A 25,294-nucleotide genomic window follows, 5' to 3' on the forward strand; every position below is an offset into this window, starting at 1 on the left:
AGCCTATTACTCCCATGGCATCTGCTCTGGGCACACTGGACCCTCAGCTACTTCAGAACTACCCTACAGCCACCCTACAATTACCAGCAGGTCTTCCTCACCCACTATATCCCAGAAGGAAACAATCCCACTCTCCCCCAAAGCCTTGCTTGTAAACAGCAGTGCCAGCAAGACCTACACCTAAACCAGAAGTAGGTGGATCTTTGGAGAATCATGTAGGAATGGTTTTTGTTTAGAACAGTCTAAAGGGACACATATCCTTGAAAGAGACGACTGTAATAGAAATAACCCAAATATAACCCATAATCCAGGAGATGCTGTCAGTAAGCTGCAGAGAGCCACAACCCTTTGCAGTTACATACATCAGGGAGGGCAGAGAAAAGCAGAGTTGCCTATATGTGCTTATCTGGAGACTACAACTTAAGTGTGAGATTTTAACCCTATGTAATGCAGAGACAGGAAGCTGTGATGGTCAGGGTAGAGAGATATCAAAATAAGCAGGTCAAATACTAGAGCAGATCAGTAAAGAAGTTACTAATATGAGATAAATCCATGTGACATTTTTACAGAGCTGCCTGTAAAAGGATGCCTTCTTGAAAGGAATATGAAGCTTCTGTTACCAGCAATGCTCGCAGCTATGTGAAAGGAATACAGGTCATAAAAGCTGAAGTGTTATGAAAGGCTTTTTGGCCTGGTACTTACCCTCTCTTTGTAGTAGAAGGAGCTGATGGAGACCTGCTCCTTCTCGCTGCGTGTCGGACTCCCGCTGTACAAACGCAGATTGCCTGGAGTCTCTGTGCGGATCTTCATAGGAGTAATGAGGCCACTATGATACGCTGATAAAGCTGACAGGGACCTAGGAACAAAAGAATACACTTTCAGGAGCTTTCACCCATCAAATTGCCCTGGAGGCTCACCCTGACATCTCCGCTAACCCAAGCTGCTAGCAATGTTTCAGGTGTGTTGAAGGAAGGGGTCTCTGCTGAGGGCCAGTGATGTAAGGGACCAGCCTCTCTGTGTCGAGGGCACAGCTAACACTAGAGGTCAGTACTTTCTGAGGGTCAGTAGCTCCAGCGTAGGATCTGGTATTCTCCTGCTTTCCTGCCCATGACAGCAGCACACCTCGAATGCGACGCAGGGTACTCACCTGGGCGTGGGCTCCGTCGGGGACACCGCACGGTGCATGGTCATGGGTCTCGTGAAATACACCAGGTACCCTGAAGAGACAGGACATGGCATAAAGATCACGCAACGAGGAGCAGATTACCCAGGGGTGGTTTACACAGGGAAACCTGGTCGTTTAAGGTATCAGAGTCAACGGGCTGTGTGCCTAGCCACTACCCTGAGCGCTTTTAAGCTACAAGTATGCAACCACATTTTCTCAACCCAAATCCACTCCCTGCAAACCCATTAAAGAGCATGTTTCATTGAGATAATTGTCTTAAAAGCACCATCTCAAGAGGCTTACAGATGTCAGAGAAAAGACAGTAAAAGGAAATCAGAAAATACATACTCATGTTTTAACTCTTCACCAGAACTTGTCACGCACTTATACTCCAGAGGCAAGCGAGTTGATGTTTGGCTACGCAGAGAAACCATTGCAGCTTGTATGACTTGATAACCCGAGCCACCTGAAGCCAACTCCAAAGCACTCTCTCACAAGCCTTACCCCATTTGTTAGCATCTCAAGTGTTTTCAGCCACCCGCTCTTGCAAGAGTTTCAAGACTTAGCAGGTTTCACTGAGCCTATTCAATGCAATACTACTCTGGTTTACTTTTGCTGGGAATTCGGTGAGACCTGCATGAAAAGCAGCTTTCAAAACATGCTTGAACTGGGATGTGGTCAGGTCTGGAAGAGGCACGCTTGCATCTGAAACAGCTCAGTGAAACTTAACAGTCTTACTCAGACCTTAACCTGTTTTTTAAGGACGATCTTTGCACTGTACATGCTCTCCTGGAAACCTGGACGTGATTGTACCCCACCTCCCATTTAGGAGATGTTTCCCAATGACCTTGGGAAAGCTATTTTGGACAACAGAAAGGGTGCATAATGAGAAAAGAGTGGTTAGTAACAAGAATACGGCTTCAGCAAGAGGTAAGTTCAATCCTAAATCACAGTAATTTTGCGAAGACTGAGAGCCAGAATATGTCCAGCAGTTTGATGCTGGTAGGAGAGAACTAGGCAAGGAAAATAGCTATTCCCAGTTTTCTGTAAAGGGTCTGTCAATGCCTCTGGCATACCACAAGCCAAAGGCCATCTCTTCAACTAGTCCTGGACTTCCAAATCCTAAAACCCCATATGCAACACCAACTGCAAACAGTTGCTAACTAGTGATAAATTTATAGATAATGAGACAACATCGCTACTTTAATACCATTTCTTACTCGTTGCACAGCAGCGACCAAAGCCTTGTCTTGTATGGAGGCAAGTGTTCCCCAAGATATTACAAGGACCATTCCCCTGGTAGCTGTTGTAACATATCAGCGATGGGGCTGACCTGCACCACAGAACCTGGCTCCAGAGGTCCGTGGAAATGGGATGTTAGAGTCCTGGTAGGAGCCATAGGCATTGGAGACCCGGGCGAACGTGGGCAAGGGGGGTGTTACGGAGTTTGACAAAGCGTAGGGATTGCTGGACGTGCTGTCCTCTTGGTTCTGAAACAGAAGTTACCCAAGGTCACACTCCTGCTGCCACAGGAAGGAAACCCAGCTGGAGCACTGGGCATCGCAGTGCCAAGCAGCCTCATGGAAGGTGCTCGTCCTTTGAGCCAGAGCAGATCAAACACAGAGCATGGTTACTGCTCTGGCTGCAAAGGCACTTGCAAGCACATTTGAGGAAAGGGCTTCGCTGGCTGCTTGTCCAGAGATTTCTCTACCACCACAGCCGTGTTGAAATACAGAGCTTAACTTGGGGTGAAACAGTGGGAAACCACACAGAAAATCTGATCTTCAGACTCTGGATATGACTCTCAATACAGGGAGCTGAGCTAAACCTGATAACTCAATGATGCAAGTGAGACCAAGTCTCCTTAAATAGGAATACCACACAACTGTGTGGGGTCAAATGCAGGTTGGGAGTCTTGAAGTGAGGAAGGCAGGTGGTGTGAAATACTGGGGGAACTCAGGCCTATCCATAGGCATTTTGGCACAAATCTGCATTTATTTGGATAAAGAGTACTACAGTTAGGTTTAAAGGAATTCTTTAAGGCAGCAGCACCTGGCTTGAGTCATCAGATTTCCATACTCTCTTACAACATTACTACTGAAACCAAACAGAATTAAGCCCTTCCATGTAAAAAAAGCCCTTTATTTGTGATGAGTAAACAAAACCTCTTTGAAAAGAAACCTGAGAACACTCTCCAATCTTTTCCTGAATGCTAAAAACACCTACTCTGGTACACTTCACCCACACACAGACCTAATACCTGACACTGGGATGCTGCGTAGGTATCGCAGATCTCTCAGCTAAGGGCAGAGTGTGACTTGGATTTATCCGCAGTATTATCCCTACAAAACCTCAGCACAAGGCTTCAGAAAAAACAGACTTTCACAGTTTCTTTTTATGAGGGAAGGAAACAAAGAGCCTAGAATAGACTAGCAGGATCTTTGACTAGAACTGAGGAGGTGAAGACATCTGCCACTGCCTTTCAGACAAGAATGAATCCATCAGCTCCCTGAGGCCTCTTACCTTCTCTCACGGATGATAACTGTGCCCTGGCACTCAGTGAGATACACTCTGAGCTGGGAAGCCACTATGCACCACTACGTTGCTCCAACCCCCAGTTACTCCTGCTAACCTGAATATCAGTGCGCATGCAGAGTTCCCCAAAGCAGCAAACCTTCAGGGCCTGATTTTCGGAAACAAAACGCATCTAATCATCCGCTCAGTTTTCTTCAACGTTAAGCAGAAGTGCTTACACAAATGTAACGGCCAGTCACAGGGGTCTATTTACACATCTAATGAGGCTGGACTCTCACTGCAGAGTCAGAAGTGTGGGATGTGGGAGAAGACAACAAACTAGGGCAGAAAGCCCATGCAGTTCTCCATACCACAACAGACTCCAGCCAGGAGACCAGCTGACGCAGGCAGGGCTCCAGACAGCTCTGGTTCCGCTTCACTTTCTGCAGGGAAGTGTCTTTCAATATCTGGAATACATACAAGATGCAGCTTGAATCATGGTTACATCCACACCTTCCCCACATCCTTTTCTATCTGCAGAAGAACTAAGATGCCAGGATCCAGAGAGGCCAAAGACATCCCCTAACATCCACTGGAGCCACACTGACCCACTGGTGTGCTGTTTGCTTCGAGGAACGACTGTGAGCTTTGATCAGAGCACCGAGGCCTCACCTAGATTCAGCACACTCGGAGCCAGAATTTGGGCTTCTATAGTACTGTAGCACATACGTTCCATACCAGTTTGTGGCAAATTGAATCAGTTTTTTTTCAGGAAGGAACCCAAATTGATCCTTCTACTTGCTGCCGAGAAAAGGATTTCATCAGCAATAGGACTTCCTACACCAGATGATCAAAAACCTGGTCTGGAATAAGCGGAGCCTGTGTAAAAAGTCTCCTTATTTTTAAAACAGTTTGTGCAGGCGAGTGGGAAGCAACATCCCAGCTCAAAAATACTACCTTTCTGCAGCTGGATGCTTAGCTGGTCATTTTGTCTATTATGGAGTTGGGGACAACTGCGCGAGGAGAAGGATGTTAGGGTTCCTCAGGCAATACAGTAGTAGTGAAGAACACATGTTCAAAAGCACCAGTGAAGAAAGGCAAATACTAGGCTCCAAGCCCAACAAAAACCTCATCCTAGGAGCTCCACAATGTATCAGTTCAAAGTGACCTGTGGTAAGTCTTCGGCAAGGTCAGATGCTTTATTGTGTCAGCAAGCTGGACATCAAGTGTCCAGCATTTGTATATTTATAAAGACAGTGTACACTCCTCACACACCTTCAGCAGCTTTGCCTTCATGGAGGCAGTGATCGAGGTCGGGTTGATGAACTGGAAGGATGGTGCAGCATTATTGGGATACTGGACAGGGAACATCACCAGCATCCTGACTCTGTGGTTGCCGCAGTGCACTGACACCGTACAGCTACGACTCACCGCATCCATCTGTGTGAGGAAAAGCAATTGCTCTGTAGTTAGATCTCCAAGGACCTTTAAACTCATAGTGGCTTAAATTCATGCTGAGGGGCTGATTCCTCTGCACACCCATAAGACAAAATCATGCTGTTCTCAAGGGCGGTGAAGATAGTGATAGCAAAAAACCCCAGGCAGATGGGAACAGGCTCAGCTCGCACCAGTGGACTGCCAGTCTAGCATCCCAGCATCTGGAGACCACAGCCAGCCCAGGCTGTGCCAGGAGTCAGGCTCCGCTTCCAACAGCCACCGCACCCCAGCCCACTTCACCTGGCCGCGGAGAGCTTCAGGCCCAGTGCAGCAGTAACAGGCACCATCTAAGATCATACAGCACCGTCTCAGAAAACTACATCAGGATCATGCCATGAGCTGTGAAACCACAGGGGTGGGAAAGGAGACAGGCAGCTGCCTCAAGCCTCCCATCCCGGTACAGTGCTGTGCCTCTGGCCAGCTTCCATATGCAGAGGAGCGTTTGGCGTGCAAGGGAGATGCCAACACTGAGGGAAAGGGTGCAGGACAGGGAGCACTCAGCAGATCAGGTTCAGAAACAGTTGAAATGAGATTAGCTGCATGTATATATTCTATATAGTCTATATAGTGGAACAAGTCACTTTCCCCTCTGCAGTCTAGGCAGAGAGAAAAACACTGTCCAGCCTTCTTGGGACCAGCGCCAGCATACTTACTATGCTGAAGTACTTCCCTTACTCTCAGTGTCTGGGATTATCCTCTTTCCTACTACCCCTGGCCAAAAGGATCTCTACAGCTCAAAATAAACCGTGTTTACAGACAGCAGTCACTGCAGCAAAAAGTTCCCCTCAAGAAGCTCCAGTGAGCCAGCCTGCCCACATCCCCTCCTAACAAGCCAGAAAAAGGACACTCTTTACCTCCACGTTGACATTTCGGATCTGCACGTTGATCAGTGAAAACTCCTGCTGCAGTGTCTGAGGCAGCCCCAGCTGGTCCGTTTTCTTTCCCACCAGGGGGTCATTCAGGAAATCTTCTTTTAAGGCTGACAGGAAAGATGGAGAACAGGTTGAGACAAGCTATAATAGACAGACTTTTGGCATGCGATGCCAGGAGGCAGCCAAGACAGCAGGCTTTCCTCTGCTCTACTGTCACACAGAGGTATGAGTTTTACCTGGCAAAGACCTGCGAGCTGCAGGGTTTCCGCTGTCGTTTAAAGCCAGGCTTCTGAGCCTTGCTCTTCAAAAAACCCAAACCTGTCCACACATGGGTTTCCCAGAAAGGTTACAGAAGCTGCCTGTACTCTGTACAGCCCTAAATGGTCTGGCTCTACTCATTTGAGACCCCTTCTCCTCCCTACACAGCACTGCCAGAGTGACAAACAGCTGAACTGGAGCCTCTTGGTTCAGCGGGAAAGAACTGCTGCCAAAGCAGTCTCCAGGATGAGCTCTGGTCTTTGGGACTCACACCTCACCACTCCTGGCTTTCAGGGAATGCTTCCAAAGCATAATAAGGCTTTGGGAGAGAGAAGAGGGGATTTCTGGCCCTACTAGAGGCTTAATTCATTTGTAGCAGGCGCTTGCATTTAATGTTGCAAAGCATTTTAGTGCTTTAACGGTCTTTAAAGACTCATCTAAATGCTGGGTCTAGCTGCCCAGTTCCAACAGTTTTCAGGAGGACAATAACCCCTGAAGGCCAGAGTACACTTAAACAGCCAGGCAAGCGCTGCAGGACACAAGGAATTACAGTTAAGATAGCAAACTTGACTGAGTTTCAGAAGAATTGGTCTCTGCCTGTGGTTGTCCCTGGCTTTTGCCTCAAATCTTGCCATGTTCCCCCATTAGGGCAAGGGCAGCTCCTTCTGAAGGGGGTTTCACTGTGGCACCACTTCCTAAGAAGACCAAATGTATATTTTGATGATGGTTCCAAGGACACAAGGGAAGTCTCGATTATTCAGCTGTCATTCTCAAGCTTGCAATATCATATTGCACAGACTATTCCTAGCCAAAAAAAAAAAAAAAATTACAAGAAACACAAAAAGCTGTCCTTTTACAGGCATTTGTCTAAAAGTTACTGACTCTGCTGCTGGGACAAATATATCTGGTTTTACTGCTGCCCAGTGGGTTGCTGAATTTGGGTAGGTAGGATGCTTAGCTACTCATTCCTGTTTGTGATTTTATTGTAGTGCTTAGATATACTTCACAAAAGGGAGCTGAAAAAGGGATTAAAGGAAGATCAGTGGCTCTCAGGGAAGATAATTATTTCTAGCTCAAGACACTACATAGCTTACTGAAAAGCCATCTCTGAGATTCCCAGTATGGGCAGTACCTTCCCTTTGTCTTCTCCCATTCCCTTCCAATTAGTTTCTAATCCCCCAAAAGCCCACGTTTGTTTAGATCCCTAAATATCCTTTATAGGCAGCAGACAGTGAGGAGAGCTGTACACTGAAGACACAGCTGGCGGGCTTTCTGATTTATCTGCAGAGCGCTGTTCTCTTCAAAGATCCCCCAAAGTGCTCTACTAATTTAACACGGAGACTTTGTCTGCAGCTGAAATGCAGCCACCTCCAGGGTGAAACATCAACGGTCCACAATAGCATTTAGGCTAGAAAGAACTGAAATACCTGCCTAGGAACCTGCTTGTGCATTGATCCTGCAGTCACGGTATTTGCGGCAAAACCTACCCTGCTACAGAAAAGCCATTTTCATCCCCTTTGGCACAAAGGGAAACCTTAACGATCTGAACCAAAGCCAGACCCACACAGAAACCACACAGGACGTATGAACGTGACCTCATCAGGAACAGTGAAAGAGTTAACTCTCTCCTGTGGAAAAAGAGAGATCAGGCAGCCAGAATGAGAACACTTAATGCTCCCAGCTGGAGGAAGAGAGGCTATGCTTCCCCACACAGTACTGCTCATGGTAAGCACAGGTAGCTGGGACTTCTTCAATCATATTATAAAACCCTCATGTAGACAGAGGTGCTGACAATTTTTAGAAACTTGTTCTGCTGCCACGCAGGATGGGCAGCAGAGAACTTCACTGGGATTTGCTGGGCACAAAACTTCCAGTTAGGAAGAGATGCCTTCCCTGAGGGACCTCACAGCTGGCTCCTTTACTCAGACGACAGATACTAGACCTCTTCCTCCCCTTCCCTCCAGTGGGTTGGCAAGTCAAAAGGAGAATCAAATCGCTTCCCAGTAAGCCTCTCACATGGGGATACTGTTGTAGCACCCTGCTATGATACAGAAAGGAACTGCGAATTTAAACCCAAGCTGACACAAAGGCATGGGAGCACCCATTTCTTCTCCCTCAGTATTAGACATGGAAATCTCTTTAAATAGACTTTTCAGGTGCGCATCATCACTATGGGTCTCAGCTGCTGCAATCTCTTCTATTCTGGTACTTACGCTCTTCAAACACGAATACCCTGAATGTTTAACCTGGCTAGAGCCTTAACCACACAAATCATCCTTTGCATTCCTTCCTTATATGCCTTCTTCTCTTCCATAAAGCCAAATCAACATTTTCTGCTAAAGCCTCTGACCCATTCCAATCCACCCATGTGGTACTCAGAAGTCAGAGATACCATCCCTCCCCCTCTGCTCTGCCAGCCTTCAGCCACCTCTCATCAGTACATGAACAAAAATTAACAGGCTCTCTCTGTACTACTTCTGGTGGATGACAGGAGAAGACACCAGCAAGCATCTCCACGTTAGATCAGTTCACACAGTGACCCCAGCAGAAGTGTTTAGGTACCAGGTGCGATGTAAGCAGCTTGTGTCAGAGTGCCTTACCCATATGCTTCCCTCTTCTGTGGGCTCATCTCTCAGCTTAAACTGAACTACCTTCTTAAGAGCCAGAAGTGACTTTCTGACTGCCTTATTTTTGGCAGCAAGCCACAACTATGACCTAAAGAGAATGCAATTGAATGTTATTAGTGGCAAGGAAGAGCTCTGTTTTACAGCTAGAATGACATCATTTTGTTAGAGGAGAAAAAACTTGGGAGGACCATCCTGAGAAACCCTTGTGTTTTCCCCTCCTCCCAGATGCGGAATCCATTAACCTTTGAAACAGCACCAGTTTGTGCTTTGCCTACGACATTATTTTCTTACGCCAAGATGCATCTTCTTCTGAACACAAAGAGAGGTGGTGTTTGAAGTGCCATTGCTTGTCTCACCTTCCTCATCCCCATGCCCAGAGTTATGCTGGGGCTCAGAGTCCTGGGGGTGAAGGGTCTTGTCTGGTTCTGGCAGATGAGAAATCCCATCGATGAGGTCCTCAACTCCATCCAGGATATCGTTAGCGCACAGCTGAAACGAACAAACACACCCACATGCTGCACAACAGAAACCAAACGGTGGAAAGAGCCACCAACTAAACAACCCGTTACTCCAGGGAGCTGAATTTGCAAGGTAGGCCTGTTCACACAACAGTCATAACTCAGCATTGTTTCTGTAACAAAGACAGATGATCTTCCACTTTCCAGCATCCTCAGCTCTGTCACCTCAGACAGCCTGGCCAAATCTCCTGCTCACTTACAAAGCCACTTAATTGACAGGGCCAGGCTAAGTAACAGAGGTTTTACTTTAATCAAAACTAAAGCTGGTAGGACTTTAATTCCTTCAATTAATTTGTCAAAACTGGTTTAATTTTTTAGATCGGATGTAATAGTAGCGCACTTTCTGCTTTTGATATTTATACTCCAGCAGAATCTAGAGACCCAGGTACATATGAGGGGCCCTAGTGTTCTACGTGCTGTATCAGAAAGAGACCATGAAAACTTGTATTTTAAGTTCAGCACAAAAAACCAAGGAAGATGAAGAGAAGAAAAACAAGGAGGAGAAAGGATAAGGGTGCAATGTAACAAATTACAGCATTGGTCACCAGCAACATGCCATCACGTGTGTAGTTTGATCCAGGCAAAGACAAGGACAAAAGAGTGGGAGCCAGCAGAGGAAAAGTAAAGGCTCTGACATGGATGAACAATTGGTTTAAAGACAGGAAAGAAATAAAATATTCACAAATATATCAGGTAGGAGTAAAGGGTCATTTTTCACAGAGAAGGTTTGTTACAGACCTGCAGGACTCCTGCAGGATCTGTGCTGGGAACACATGCTTCTCAACATATTCATTAAAAACCTGGAATAGGAGGTGAATAGCGACATGACCAGGTTTGCTGATGCCACCAAGTAATTCAGGGTAGTAACAAGAGTAGCTGACTGCAAACAATCACAGAAGGACCTTACAGGAGTAACTAAATTAAAATGAAAGACGAACTTCAGTTCAGATAACTATAAAGCAATGCATACAGGGGAAAAATGGCAAGTTCAAGCTGACTGAGGGAACAAGACGTAGAGGCCAGACTAAGCTGATGTTTTCATGGAATTATGCCCAACAATTTAAAAACCAAAATGAGTACTGGGAATTCTTTGGAAAGAACAAAGGTCCGATCCCCATCCCAAAGGTATATAGTAGAATTGAAAAAGGGTCATGAAAGGCAAAAGGACAATCAAAGTTCTCGTACAAGGGATGAAGTCAAGACCTTTTGACTTGAAAAAGGAGGCAGCTGAGGAGGGATATGATGGAGGTCTAAAGAATCATGAGTGGCACAGACAAGACGGCTGCTCAGTTCATCTTCAATGTAATGAAACTAGCAGGTTGCAAAATACACAAATGAAAGGAGCTGGTTTTGCACACAACATGCAGAAAAGCCATGAAACTCCTTGTTCGTAGGATGTTTAAGGTGACAAAAATTTACACAGGTCCAAGAAAAGACAAAAACAAGTCTATGGAAGTGAAATGCATCAAGCTCTGACAAATACAAAGACGCCAGACTCAATGAGCCTCTAAGCTGCAAAATGCAGAAGGCTGGGAGGGCATTTGAGAGAAACATCACTCCATACTTGCCTTGTTCTTATCCTCTTCCAAGACATCCACAGCTGAAGATGAGATAGGGCAATACAGGCCATTGTGGCCATATGAACCTCTGGTCTGACCCAGCACAGCTGTTCTAGTAATTGCATCAGCAATTTGTAACTGCTGCCAGACAGCAGAACAACAGGATTCACACTGCCTGCACCAGGCTAAGAAGCAAAGGAAACAAGGGGAGGAAGTGGAGGGCACAATCCCTACATTTACTTGATATCTAAAATGCCAAGGAAGAGTCATACAGTCTTGCAGCCATGGAAGTGGCATCTTCAGTGGCAATGCAAGCAGGAACTGATCTCCACATTCCCCAAACGACTTCTATGCTTACTGTTACACAACAAAGCGGCCTTGCACTTCCGCAGAAGCTTCTGAGGCACAGACACAGAGAGGCCTCATTACAGGTCCCCTTGGGGATGTTTCTGGGCTGGAGCTGAAGAGGAAAGTGAAGCAGCAGCTGGCTGCTCTGTCTGCAGCTCTAGGATATCAGAGGAGTGACTGGGAGTGCAAGGAAAGGGAGGTGAATCCAGCCTGTAAGAAAACCGTCTGCAGTTCAAGAGCAAAAGTGTTTACGTACCCTCTGCAGCTGAGAGTCAATCCGCCACATCCGCAGAGTCTGATCACGGGACCACGTAACCAGCTGGTAGTCTTTAGAACCTAAAAAGGACAGAAACAACTTATAGACCCTGTTGAAAACAGAGACTAACTCAGCCCTGCGTTTAGTGTAAACATATTCAAGCACACCAGCAGGGAGATCCAATGGATAATGCACTTAACCAAAAGGCAGTGAGTCCTCTTCTGCCTTGAACTGACCTCGGTGCATCAGACTATGCCTCCCTGCACCATGGTTACCACACCTCTAAATGGGGTATAACTTAGAGGCAAAAAGCATGACGTAAGTATAACGAGAATGTGATGCAAGTTTTCCAACTAGGAATGAACAAGATCTACTACAATACTTATTTGAATAGAAAAAATAATATAGTTGAGAAACAGATTTATTTTTACAATAACTGTAAAGTCAAAACATCTTTTAGTTCATCACACCTGTTTCAAGATGTACATGTTTTAAAACATTTCTAAGCTAAGAGAAGCTGGTTCTACCCTCCCCCTTTTTGCTTTTGAAAGACTTGGATGATGCCAAGACAAGTTCAGGTTGTAATGAAATACAGCTAGCCACATACTATCAACAGATAAAGGTACACAGACTTATTTATGCCCATGTTTAGGCCTTGTGATACAGTTTAAGTTTCCCTTGTCAAACAGCTGCTACGCTTAAGAATTTGCTGCTGCACAGCTGCTTCCTACACCCCTCTGCTGAGGCACAGGGGCTGTCTAAATACAGCACAGCAGACTCTGTGGAAAGAGATTTGTGCTATCTTGGTTGCCTCTGCATTGAAACGGACTTGGAATGCTTGTATGATTGATTTACATTGCTTGAACTGAGCATGACTTCCAGCCTCGGATATATATCTATGAACTCAGCTAAAACAACACAACTGTGGTTCGAGCCTGCCTGAATGTTCATTCACAAGCTGTCTTAGACTGTACCTCCAGATCCTAACACGGTTCTATATCACTCTCCTCTTTCTGAAAGAGGAAAAGCAAGGTATAGAGAAGAAGGTGACTTAACTGAATTGACCCAGCAGCTGGTGGCAGAGGGTTGGACCAGAACTTTTACATGGCACTGCAAAGCAGTACCGCAAGTGACGCCAAAGCCAGACGTGCTTGTTCTGTTAATGGCAGCTGAGGTGCTGGAAACAAAGCTGTGCTCTGTGTGGTTATCCAACCTCTAATATGGAATCTCCTATATTTAGCTGCCTACACTGGAAAATTTAGTCAGGATTGAACTCTTAACAGCAACCTCTCTCTCCCACGCTCTTCCTCCCCTGCCTTTGCCAGCACACAGATAAGGTGGGATTGCTAGGTCTGTGGTCTGGGATATCCTGGAGGCTGCTGATCCTGGCAGTGATGCAAGGGGTTAAATGGTTAGCCTGCAGCTCTGAGCAGAAGGGAGGGTGCCTGCACTCATGCACCCATCTAATAGTTTGTACAATTTATTCTGAAAGATCCATTTAAAAATAGACTCACAGGAGAGAGGAAGCAACTAGAGTCACCGCTGACCCACTCAGCATTCGGTAGAATTGCTTTGTTAGCATGGAAACAACAGGGCAATGCTTCTGTGGGCAGTGCCATAAAACAGCTGTAACTTGAGGGAGGGCAGGAAAGTGGGTAGGAGCTACTCCAAGGAAAGGCAAGAGTCAAATGGCGATAGCATAAGCATCGCAGCCAGGCCTCCACACCCCTGGTCAGTCGATGGCCGCAGCGCAGGGGAGAGCACACACCCAGCCCTGAACTCACCTTCTTTCTGCTTCCTCCACTGAAACTCCAGCACCACGTCATCATGTCCCACGAAAGTGTGGACAGGCGTGTTCAAGTCAAAAACATTCCAGAGAAGGAGACTGTTCTCCCGACGAAGTTGGGGGACCATCACTGTCACCAGCCCATTGCTGAAAGGCTTGAGAGAGAAACAGCCTTCCAGTTAGCCTTGGGGAGTTGTGCTCCCATGCTGCTGTTATCATGCTCTATTTTTTTCCTTTTCGTACAAAGAATGTGTGGGTTTTAAAGCAGCTCAGCACAAAACAGAACCAGGCCTAAAACTGGGAGGGTCCAAAACAACTGCTGTGCAAAACCAGCGTCTTACAAGGGATAAGATGTAGTACACGGAGATATTCAACGTAGCTCACTTAATAATTTCTTTCTGCTGTTTCCTCGCTTTTCAGCTGTGAGGCTGGAGGGATTTCAGCCTTGACTTTTCACATGGGATCCTTATGGCAATTTGCCTGGAGCTGCACGAAATGCTGCCTGGGGACTGAGCCCCAGCAGCTGCTCAGGGTCACAACGCTCAGAGGAACGCTGGAACCCCGTCCTACATCCCAAACCACGGGGACGGGGAAAGGGGATCAAAGATTCAAGGCACAGCACTGGCTTCAGGCCACATTCAGATGTCTGGGGAAGAGAACAGATATGACTGATGCTAAGAGCCTTAGCTGCACATGGCTGAGTGCTTGCTCTATAAAAGGCAACAGTTCTTGGATTTGATATGCTGTAAGAGCCCACTGTGGCACACTTGGAAACCTTGGGAGTAGAGGAGGCACTCAGAGACAGCAGAAGACCGCTGCATTGCTCTGTGCAACAGGTACCAATCCTGGAGCTGAGTGGAAAAACAGGACAGCGGGAGCAGCAGCCACTTTCTGAGCCTCCTGCTCCCAGAGCCAACCACCTGCACCTGGGTTTCCCCCCTTTGCCCAGGAGGACGATGCCAAAGACTGGGATCTCACACTACTAGTCGCTCCTCCTCCTGAGTGCCCCCATTGCGGACATTGCTTTTCTGGGCCTTTTAAGCACCAAGAAGGATTTTTAAAATCAACTTAATCATGTCCAGCAGTAGAACTGGTGAGAAGCCCTTCAGCAGTTGTTCTTTATTTAACGTCTCTTTGTGCGTTTGCTCTCACAGCACAAGTAGAGCTGGTGGTAGTTTTTCACTCACCGTGTATCTTGCCTTCCAGACAGGAACCTGGCAGGGAAGGATATTGAGGTATTTCCGAGGCTGACGGTAATCCCAGAACTTCAAAAAAAACCCAAAATGACAAGCAAAGGCAAGAGTCAGCTGGCTGTACTTTCAGGCTGCAGTTTTCCATGTGGCTTGCAGATATAACAGAGTGAAAAACATGCCAGGGTGCCCACAGCATCATTAGTAATCTCATTCATTAACAGCAGAGATGGCCCCAAAGGACAAATATCAAGCTATCAGCATCTGGCAGCATCCCTTTAGACAACAAGTGACTTAGGGTCATATTCACAGTGATCATAGCTTAAGTAATTAGAGCAGGGCGACAGGCAGCCTGCTTGGGCTTTCAGAGCTACAAGGTACCCTGCAGGCTCCCAGCCAATGTGCCAGTCCAGACTGGAGGCAGGCCCACCCTGCTGTTACTGCTAATTTTGTAATGAAGAATCTAACCTTTTGCTTTGCTAGAATACACATCAATTGCATTTGCCTCAGAGCTTAGCTAAATGTGAATGAACTCCATTTGGCTGACATACAAAGCACACTATTTCCCCGCAAGTAAAAGGCCTTGCATAGCAATGCTTGCAGGCAATCTCTTATTGATAACCCAATTCGACATGAGTTTGGAAACCTCAGGGGCTGGAGTACGTCTCTCCCCAAGTTGCTGTAATCAGCTTGAGGCTGGCAACACTGCGTTTTGGGGAGAAGGCTCTTCTGGCATGTGTGGCCAGCTCCCTTCTGGCAAGCAACAGGCAGAGGCGGTTGTTTTCAGCTTCAGTACTGCCCAAACCACCACAGATATGTGGCAAACATATGTGCACCCATCCTGCAATGACTTCTCCGCCTGTTCTGTAAGCGCACCCCTGGCTCAACACACGCAGGCTGCCAGAAACCAAAAAATAAGGATCCAGATCTTGCCAATGGCAAGCGTTCCACAAGACTTCAGCAGTAGTATAAGGGGATCTGCTCCACCACCCTGACACCGCCCAAGCAGGAGTCCCAGAAGCAACACTTACCCTGACAGAGTTGTCCTGGCTGGAAGTGGCCAACGTATACTCATTGTCAGGATGCCAATCCAGACCGTGGATTTTAGAGAGATGAGCTGCCAAGTACTCTACTGCAGTGCTGGGTTTCTGCAAGGAGAGACATTTTCCTTCTCAGCATAAGACTCCTAAAATTTGGTCTAGTTCTTGGTCATTAAAAGAGACACTTTAACAAAGGCAAGAGGTAGAACACCCTCCTGCCGGGGAAAGGCAAATAGCTCAGCAAAGCTAGTTGAAGAAAAGGTCCTGTGAAGGTGTGGCAAATTCCGCTCACCAAGTGCAGCCCTGGACCATACTTTATAGCCAATAAAACAGTCAAGTACTATGAGATCAAAATGTTAACGGGCACAATTTCTGCGGAAGGAGACTATCTACATGCTCTCTTCAGGCTCGTGAGCTCCCAATTCTCTCTAGTTTAAGTTGTCCCACAAGAGAGATTTGGGATAAAGTAGTACATTTTTCTTGGTATTTATCTGTGACCAGAGGGATGTCTGTATCAGGTAGGTGGGAATATGCACAGGCTGCTCAAGGGACCCTCAACTCACCCTTTTGTCCCATATTCGGACATCCCCATCATGGCTTGTTGCTAAACAGTTGGCATTTTTCTTGTTCCATTTGACCTGGGAAGCTCCAGCTGTAGAACAGAGCAGGTCAAAACAAGCAATTAAAAAGTAAATGGCACAGCAGACCCTTGACTTAGGCCTATAGCTGCTCCTCTTAGCACAGGAAAGGCAGTTCAGAGGAGAAGCCAGCACGAAGAATGGCATGAAAATCACTAACTCCTGATTCCTCAGCTTAGCATTTGTGTCCTGAAGGCCTCAAACAAAGTGTGTTCCAGTTACATGCTTAGAGATCTTCATCGCAATTTCTAGCCACAGGTAGTACCTGATTAAAATACTCAGGTTCATTAGCTCAGATGGAGCAACTTACTCCAGACAAGAACTGCAGGTTCATCACCCCCCTCCCAAATCCCTTCTGTTTTCATTCAAGCTACTTCCAGGTGCTCAAGGATTGATTTGTCTCCCCAACACCCTCTATACTATCTGATGCTATACAGGGAATCAGTGTTATCGATCTATTATTAAAACAGAGGTGTAGGAGAAGGCTGCGGTGCAGGCGGACCTTGTGTCCGGCCAGCTGGAGGTAGACACACTGGCTGGATCAGAAAGTCCAACTGTCAAAATGCACCACAGAAGTCAAAGACATCAAGGGCATTGTAAAGAAACTGAATGATGGTCCAGATATGATTATATGATATCACGAGGGACTCAGTCGAGGGCCTGAAATCAGAAGTTGGTTGGTTATTTCTAATAAGAAGCAAAATACAGCTTCAGCTGATGTGGATTGTTCAGATATTGCAAGAGAAATGCATGTTTTGTTCATTCTTATTCTGCCAGTATTTTCAAAACATTTTAAGCTATCAGAAAGGTGAAGTCTATGAGAAAGCTAAACAGATCTCAGCTTGCTATGCCGCACCTTCGCTACCCACCTCCTGCTGCACGGTGAGCAGATTCATCCTGACAGCATGGCAAAAAGCTAGTCCAGGGATAAAAAAAGCTGCAAACAGGCTGCCAGTTGATTGAGTTGATCCACTCACTGAAGGGTACACAAACGTCTGGACCAGCACTAAACAGGATCAGGCATGGAAGGAAGGAAGCTTTCTGGGGACCAAACTGCTGGGCTGGCTCAGCTGACCCGTGAAACCTCACCCCAGGCACCAGAACCGAATGCTGCTTCTGATTCAGTAAGGTTTTTGCATCGCTGTGATAGGGAGATTTGCTGGCTGGGAGGGAAGGGGGAGCCACTGCAGATGTGTAGCCTAAGGAGATCCAAGCAGCAGAGCATAAGAGATACGTGTTATGAGGACTGCTGTAATACTGGGGACAGTAACTCAGGAAAAGGACATTTTGCTCGTCATCTGTACTTCGTCCAGTTCCAACACGCAGCCGGTGAGGACTGACAAACAGCACCTGCCAGCAGGCGGTATTACAGGCGGCTGGACAGTCACACTGCCAACAGCCATGACAAGTGCCTTTCCAGAGCAAGCGCAGCCCAGAGAGAGTACCTTCATGTCACCGCTGCAGCTGCCCGCACGTTGAAGGTGCCCCAGGGAAGCAGATACAGCCGGTTAATGTACCCAGCCCCTCAGTAAGTAAGGGGGCAGGCTGCCAGTCGGCAGCATTCAACACCACTGCCTGGGGTGTGATATAGTTTCTCAGCTGATTCAATCAAACATAAAAGGACATGGAGAAATTACAGACAGGCAACACGGGACAAGCAGCGCAGCAGGGTGGTTAAGCAGGGAAGAAGCTATGTCTAAAAGGCACAGATGCCATGTGGCTGTCCACCAATTTCAGGACAGCCAGTCCAAGTACCACCACTGCCCTCCATGCCTGGGAACCTCCAAGGGCTCCATGTCTCTTCTGAATTCTGCTCCTCTAAAAGAAGTTGTGACCTGGAGCCTCTCAGGCTGCTCCTACATGGGACAATCACACGTGGTGGCACTTCTGTACTCTGCCATGTTCAGCCTCAGAGCATGAAGGGAGGGAGGAATAACAGCAGGGGCATACAACACTAAACCTAGGCATTAAACAAGCCTATATCACACACACTCCATACTTACCCACTGCAGAGAGGGAGACCGTAGGCTTCCTGGTGTCTCTGAAACACAACATGGCTAATATGAGTATCCACAGCATAGCCCAGCAGGTCCAGCCTCCCCAGCGAGCTCCTTGCTATTCCAGGACTAATTTTATTGCTGCCTCTCAGGAGCTAGTATGCCTTCTGCTTACCAAAATACACCACATTAAAAGGAATAAAGAAAGAGGTGACCAGCTGGAGGACAACAGCCATCCTGTCTTGCGACCACATACAGCAGCAAGTTTAGGACATAGGATGGAGCTGGAGGTGACACACGTGCAAAGAGTGGCATGTTGCAACTGGGCAGGCAAAGAAACACAGGGCTCACAAAGCGTTGCTGCAGGAAGCAGCAAAACAGCCTTTCCCAGGAGGATTAAAAGGAACAAACAGAGCTGTGGAAAAACTCAACAAAAGCCACTGATGTGTTTGTCAAGCCTTTGCAAACCCTGATTCAAGGCAGATGGAGCAGTGACTTCAGAGCAAAGACTTCATGTCTAGCATATAACAACAAAATTAGTAGGAAATAAGCCCAGCTGTGTGCAGACTCTACAGACCAAATTCTGTGGTGGTAGAAGTCAGTGCAGCACCATGAAAACTCCTGGCAGCCAGGACATGGATCAAGGCAATCATTTGCTCCTTGACCTTGTTCCTCAGGAATTCCCCTGCCCTTTCATGAAAAATGCCAGTGAAAATAAGGAATATTGTTTTCAGCTTTTTGTGTTTGCTGAAAAGCAGAACATTTTCTGGAATGGACCGCACCTCTCCCTCTAAGAATTTCCACCTAAACAAAAAGTTATTTTGTATGAAAAATTAAGCGGGAAATTTCCAGCTACCCTTACTGCAGGTCTGCTTCCCTAGGGTGTCATCAGAGACAGCCGCTTCAGCAGGTTGCTCATTTGCTGGAGGCCAGCAACCCCGGGACCACACTGCCCCAGCAAGCTCAGAGTCCTTATAGCAGCGGTGGGATGTAGACGCTACTCAGAGACTGCCTAAGCAAGCATTTCTGGACAAGTGATACACGCAGACACAAAATGATGGAAGGGCACAGTAGAGTTAAAGCAGTGCTTCCGATAACAACCTTCAGAGAATGCTATTTTTTGCTTGGCACTAAGATAGCATCACAGGAAAACACAACCAGCAGTTATTGTCTCTCTATGTCTTTTAATTACACATTAATAATATATTGCCATTCTCAAGCACCATTTAACCAAGGATCTAAGTGCTTCATAGGAGCTAAACAAGCCTCAGGGTAGCCTGGTGCAGTGGGGTTATATAATTATCCTCCTATTGTAACTGAGCAAGGGAGGCAGAGAGGAACAAAGTGACTTGCCGGGGGTCATAAAGAGTTGCTGTACAGCCAGCAAGAGAACCCAGCAGTCCCAGTGCCAGCTCCTTGCTTCTCAGGTGTAAAATGTGGGGGTTTAATACCGGTGAGTTTGGAAAGAGCTGTTACCCTGAAATTACTCATGATAGACTGCACCACGAAGCAAGGGAAGGTATGAACGGGAAAAGGTTCCTGAATACCACTGCCAGTCTTCCCACCACTGAGGGAAAGTCAGCAACAATCACTGAATTTAGTGGAAAACAGCTGCAGGATCATGAAACGCTGCTCATTCATCCAGCTAAAAAAAAAACCCAACAGGTTGAGGAACACTCTTGGGTTCCAGGAAAAGCTACCCTGAAGCGGGTAGGGAGTGAAGCCAGTCGGTATTTTTTCCAATCAGGAGCACGACTGTGGCTTAACCGTACCACTCTACTGCCTTTCATTGACTCTGAACTGGCTTGAAAGTAAGGGAACAGAAATCATCTTTGAGATTATGGGAAGTAGATGAAGCCCCTGCAAGCATGGCTGAGGAGCAGCACCCATCAGTGCACGCTTTGCCCTGCAAGCTGCTAATTATGAAAAGGAGCTCAGTGATTTCCCTGCAGTGCAGAAACATACTGATTCTTACTTGATGTCCCAGATGTAGATGTAGGTGTCAACAGAACTGGTGACCAGCAGGTCTGGCTCAAACACCGCCCAGTCCAAGTCGCTGCAAATGCAAAAATCATAGTAGGTCAGCAAAGAAAAGCACACACAGTTTGCATCAACTTCTCACAAGGCCCCAGTACATTTCTCCAAGAAATTCATGGCCATTCCATAACATCTACTGAAATTTTTTAAGTAAAAAGCAAGATCTTAATAATTTTTCTAAGTAAATTCCAAGAAGAAATGAAATGCTTCTAAGTAAATTCCAGTGAAGCATCCTCCTAGCCCTGAACTTTACAGCTATCATGTGTGTGCTCTTTCCTCCACAGGAAAAGGGACACTGTCTCAGCAAGTTCCCAGTTACCACGCATTCTTGGCACCAACCCCTCACTCTGGGATGCCTTCCTGTCGGGCTCACCAGGTGCACCTGGGACACAAACAGCCTCCAGTCAGCCATTTCAAGGGCTGTGATTACTTTCCACAGTCAGGAGCTGGAGTTAAATCAGTCCTTCACCTGCACTTCCAGCCCAGCACTAAAACATACCCCTAGAACCAGAGGCAGAAACCTCCCCTAAACCGCCGTAACACACTCTGAACTTGATCTTTGGGATTACCTGCTTTAATTAAGCTGCTATCACACAGAAACACGGCTGGGATTCAATTTAACAAACATGCTGCTATCTGTTTTTCGGATGATGGTTGCTGTTCATCACAAGGACAGCAGCCTAAGGCAATGACACTCGAGTCATCAAAGGCTAAGTTGATATACTGGGGGGAGCCATGAGAGGGTAAGCATCTTCACATCTGACGTCGTCTCCAAAGGGGAAGGCAGGACAGTGATGCAGACAGTATAGTCCAGAAAAGTGAGTAAAAATAGGCTCAGAGCAGAGCCTAAGCAGGGCCAGGACCGAAACATTCACCTGCTATGAAACAACACACTGTTTTCCACCCTGCAGCCCGCAGCATCGCTTGCTCCTCACCTGATCACACGTGTGTGTCCTTGCAGTGATGTGCAAACTTCACCATTACCTTCCTTCCACTTATACAGGTCAACTCGCTGATTGCTCTGAAATTAGATGGAAGAAAGGAGACAGTGTCAGGTGAACAAGGTAAGACAGGAATCCATGTGTCAGGACCAGGTTCCCTTCTCTTTGAACAGCCTCAGTTACCAATGAGTCACACTGCAGTTAGCGAAGTCCTTGTCCAAAGCAGGAGAGCAAAGATGAACGTACAGGCTGCAAGGACTCTCAAAAGCTTACACTTTAATTACACCCACTTAAAAATGGAGATAAACAAGAACGGGAGAAAAAGGGAAAAAAAAAAAAAAATCACGTTGCAAAATGTTTCCATGAAATGATGTTCTCGGAGCTTTTATTTCCTAACAACATGTTGTAACTGCAGGCAACAGGCAACCAAATTTTCTCTGCAGGAATACCCTGCCAGTCTGTTCAGATTCACAAGTGGAGTTTTCAGTGAGGGGGATGATAGATCACCACTGGTCCTCCTCAATTCTCCCTCAATTCCCTTCTGGGATAATCAGGGCCGCTGCCAAACATGAACAATACAGTCTAATGGCTTCAAGGTCACCTCCTCAAGGGTACTTCCATCCTTGCCAGCCCAGGAAAAAAAGCCTTAAGTGCTTATCACTAACTCTAAACCACAGGAGCAAACCAGATGAATCAATGACAACATTATTTAGGGCTTCTTCACTCATTCCGGGAATAAATACTCCCCCAAATGCAGCCACACACAAAGTTACTTGAAACCAATTACTGTGCTCTAAGTTCACGTTCTGCCTCAATCAAGGTTCATTTCAGCCCAGGCCAACTCTAATCTTTCTGGGGCAGGAATTGCCTTTTTGGGTGCATATATAGCACCAAGCACAGTGGGGTTTGGGCCATGACTGGAAATTCATGTTGATTTTGCAAAAACAGACATAACATGACTTCAAAAATATTATCTTCATTAGCACCTTGTTTTCAAACCTACAGGTAGATGAGGGAAAAGATAATACAGAAAAAACTTCCTTTACATTCTTTGTAACAGGTTGTGGTGGTGTTTTGGGGGTTTTTTTACCCCAAAGCTGCTTGATATGAATTTGAACTTGCAGATGGATAAAACATTCCAGCCTTCCCTGAAATGGAAGGTCTCCTCCCAACTCAGCAATAATATATGGCATTTCTCTAATAGCTCACAGCAGGGCTGCACAAGAGCTTGAGGCAAGGAAAACTCCTTGCATGTTTCTCATTGACAGAAGGCTTTAAGTGGGTAGAGTGAAATTACCCAACGGGATTTGTCCAGGACTCCAGAGTTGATGCTACACGATAACAATCACCAGAACTTTCTCATACTCTTAGTGGGGCATCTCACATGGAAAGTGTTGCCTGTAGCACCAGGTGTGGGAGAATGACAGCTCCTCCCAGCATGATTTTCTAAAAAATGTGCTTCTTGTGATAAGTATCAGTACACGCTGCCAACAATTTCATCACCCTCTTGTTCAAGCATTTGTGACCACACAAAAGAAGTAACAAGGATCTAGGATAGAAAACAATGGCACTTCTGAAACAACAGCTTAGGAGTCCTCAGAAATGTGCTTGAGCTAGAGGGCAGGCACAGCCAAGCACAGCAAGAGGACATGTTTCAGCTCTTCTGGAAAGAAGCTAAAAAAATAAGCACAGCCCTTATCCAAACACAAGGACAGACTTCCCTTCTGCCTGCACCACTTCCAATTAACGGCACTGCAAACCAGGTGAAGCCGTTGGCAAACAGGATGGTAGCCTTTTACACTTCCTTTCCATCCACAGGGATGCAGAGGGATAGGACCCTCAGGGCTGTCTACAACACTTATGTGGTATACCTGAACGAATGACGACCTCAGCAGAGGACTCATGGGAGACTGACAGCCAGCTTGAGTCCACAAGTAGCAAATCACATCTTCCCAGTGCTGAATCCAAGCTGATTTAGCCTTCCCAGTGCTGAATCCAAGCTGATTTAGCCTTCCCAGTGCATCTTTGCCCCCTTAGGTATGGTTCTCAAACACATCCACACTGTCTCCAGACCTGACCTGGGACACACAGACCTGAGCACAGGCTAAATCCTAGTCCTAGGACAGGGCTGTACTGCATGAGCACCAAAATGCCAGCCAACTGCGAGATGGCTGGAAAGGAGGTGTTTCTGACCCAAACTGGAAAAGCTGCCTGATCTCATCTTGGGGATTCCTCACCTGATGTGTGTCAGCAACTACGTCCAGATCACCAAAGCATCTTAGCACCTTCATTTATAAACGGGAGCAGCAAGGTTTGACACCAGCTACACCTAGTTTCAGTCTGGAACAAGAAGGGTTCCTGTGTCCACTCAGGGCAGCAAGAGACAGAAGTGCTCAGATGGGCGAGATTGGCACAGCTCCCCTTTGCAGCAGGGTCCTGCTCAGATCAGCATTAACCGATCACAGGATATTGCCTTCAGAGTGTGTTTGAAAAGAAGCTTTCCTGCTCTACTCATGGCCTGCACAGCACATTTCCTTATTTGGTTTTGATTTGCACAGACTGTATCCAGAAGTGGCACTGAAGGACACCTTTTTCCAAGTTTTACTAACTCTCCACTCAGAAGCAGACAGCTGCTGAAGGCATCTTTAAGATGTCAGTCATGTACCAGGGCTGGGAGGAGACAGGCTGGGGAATGTCAGAGCACAAACAAGCAAAGGCTCCTAACTGATAACACTGGGCCACTTTTAAGACTGCCTTTAATTTCAATTGTAGCCAGTCCAAGAAGCAAAAGGAACAAAAATTCCAGGAAACCACCTTCAGCTAAGTGTTTTCTCAAAAGAACAGATGAAACCTCTCTAACCCCAGCTATTCCAGGACTCTCAGGCTATAAAAGCAGATGCAACACAGCAGCAAAGGCACCTCGCCATGAGACCGGTCTGTGCCTAGCTAGTGCCGGTTGCTGCAGTGCTGTGGCTGACAGCTAAGACTTCTACTAGCAGAAGCTCAGGGCTCTGGATGAACAAGCTACGGAGCATGACAGACTGAGTAAAGATCAGAGCTAAAAACTGCCCTCAAGTCTCAGATGGCCACTACTGCTTCTTCAGACCACCCTATTTACTTCTCCACGCACTGAATAAGAACTCCTCACTGACTCGGTCCCTGCCCATCTGCAAACCTAGATTGTTACAGCGGTGAGCCAGTATTGACTTGTGCTATTTACAGACTGCCTGGTGCACCGCATCCCACCAGGAAGGCAGGGAGGTGAAAACAAAACAGCACAGAGCAAGAAATTCAGCAAGTGTGCAGATCTTATAACAGAATGGAAGTTAGAAAGAGAGCACATCCCCCCTTTCTTCCAGAAAAGGATGCCCGATTTATTTGGCAAGGTGTTTTAAAAAAGACAAGCAAGCAAAACTAGATTCAACACTGACCGACCCAAAACTGAGAACCATCAAGCCAAATACCTCCCTGGCAGTAAATCAGAGTTAGGCCTTGATCTTGCAATGTGACTTGCAGGGGCATGCCTGTGCCAGCTCCACACAGCCTTCCAAGTCTGCAGAATTCCACCCATGAAAGACTGGGGAAGATGATGAGCTACAGCTCTTAAACGAGTGAACTTACCGAAGCTGCAAAGTAGTACGCGTAGCTGTCGTGTGGGTTCCACTGCACTGCCCCAATGTCCCACTTGCTCTGTCGGGAGATCTTTCGATGACCCTCATTTGGTGCATCCAGGTTGACTATGTAGAGAAAACGGCGGCTGCAAGACACACAGATACAAAGAGGCTGTATCGCACAGGACTGATCTCAAAACCCCAAGCTCACGTGGAGCTCACAGCCTCGTGCCCAGAGGACCAAAGAAGAGAACCACTTGACAAGACAGATGAAAATGCTGTTCCTGAGAACGCTACATTTGACCACATTCTTCAAAAAGGACTACATTTAAAAAAAAAAATGTGAAAAGACACACTGAAATGAGACAGGATTTGCAAACGTAATGGGTAGCTCAGACCACAGAAAACTCCAGATAACTAGGATACAAAAGGAAGCATTG

General features: G+C 46.7%; 1 protein-coding gene across 2 annotated transcripts in view; it reads right to left on the reverse strand.

Annotated features, from left to right (window-relative positions):
* WDR59 (WD repeat domain 59) overlaps positions 1–25,294 on the reverse strand; it is a 49,950-nt gene that overhangs the window by 18,923 nt on the left and 5,733 nt on the right. For both annotated transcript variants that reach the window (XM_059824749.1, XM_059824748.1), the window contains exons 3-18: positions 24,865–25,000; positions 21,238–21,323; positions 20,241–20,321; positions 18,272–18,309; positions 16,194–16,282; positions 15,622–15,738; positions 14,588–14,665; positions 13,399–13,555; positions 11,615–11,694; positions 9,290–9,422; positions 6,031–6,155; positions 4,955–5,119; positions 4,051–4,146; positions 2,499–2,655; positions 1,148–1,217; positions 703–856 (exon numbers count right to left, since the gene is read on the reverse strand). In XM_059824749.1, coding sequence (XP_059680732.1) covers positions 703–856; positions 1,148–1,217; positions 2,499–2,655; positions 4,051–4,146; positions 4,955–5,119; positions 6,031–6,155; positions 9,290–9,422; positions 11,615–11,694; positions 13,399–13,555; positions 14,588–14,665; positions 15,622–15,738; positions 16,194–16,282; positions 18,272–18,309; positions 20,241–20,321; positions 21,238–21,323; positions 24,865–25,000 — 1,762 coding nt within the window. The remainder of the gene's footprint in view (positions 1–702; positions 857–1,147; positions 1,218–2,498; positions 2,656–4,050; positions 4,147–4,954; positions 5,120–6,030; positions 6,156–9,289; positions 9,423–11,614; positions 11,695–13,398; positions 13,556–14,587; positions 14,666–15,621; positions 15,739–16,193; positions 16,283–18,271; positions 18,310–20,240; positions 20,322–21,237; positions 21,324–24,864; positions 25,001–25,294) is intronic.

Source organism: Gavia stellata, chromosome 15 (genome assembly GCF_030936135.1).
Source record: "Gavia stellata isolate bGavSte3 chromosome 15, bGavSte3.hap2, whole genome shotgun sequence".
Classification (NCBI taxonomy): Eukaryota; Metazoa; Chordata; class Aves; order Gaviiformes; family Gaviidae; genus Gavia; species Gavia stellata.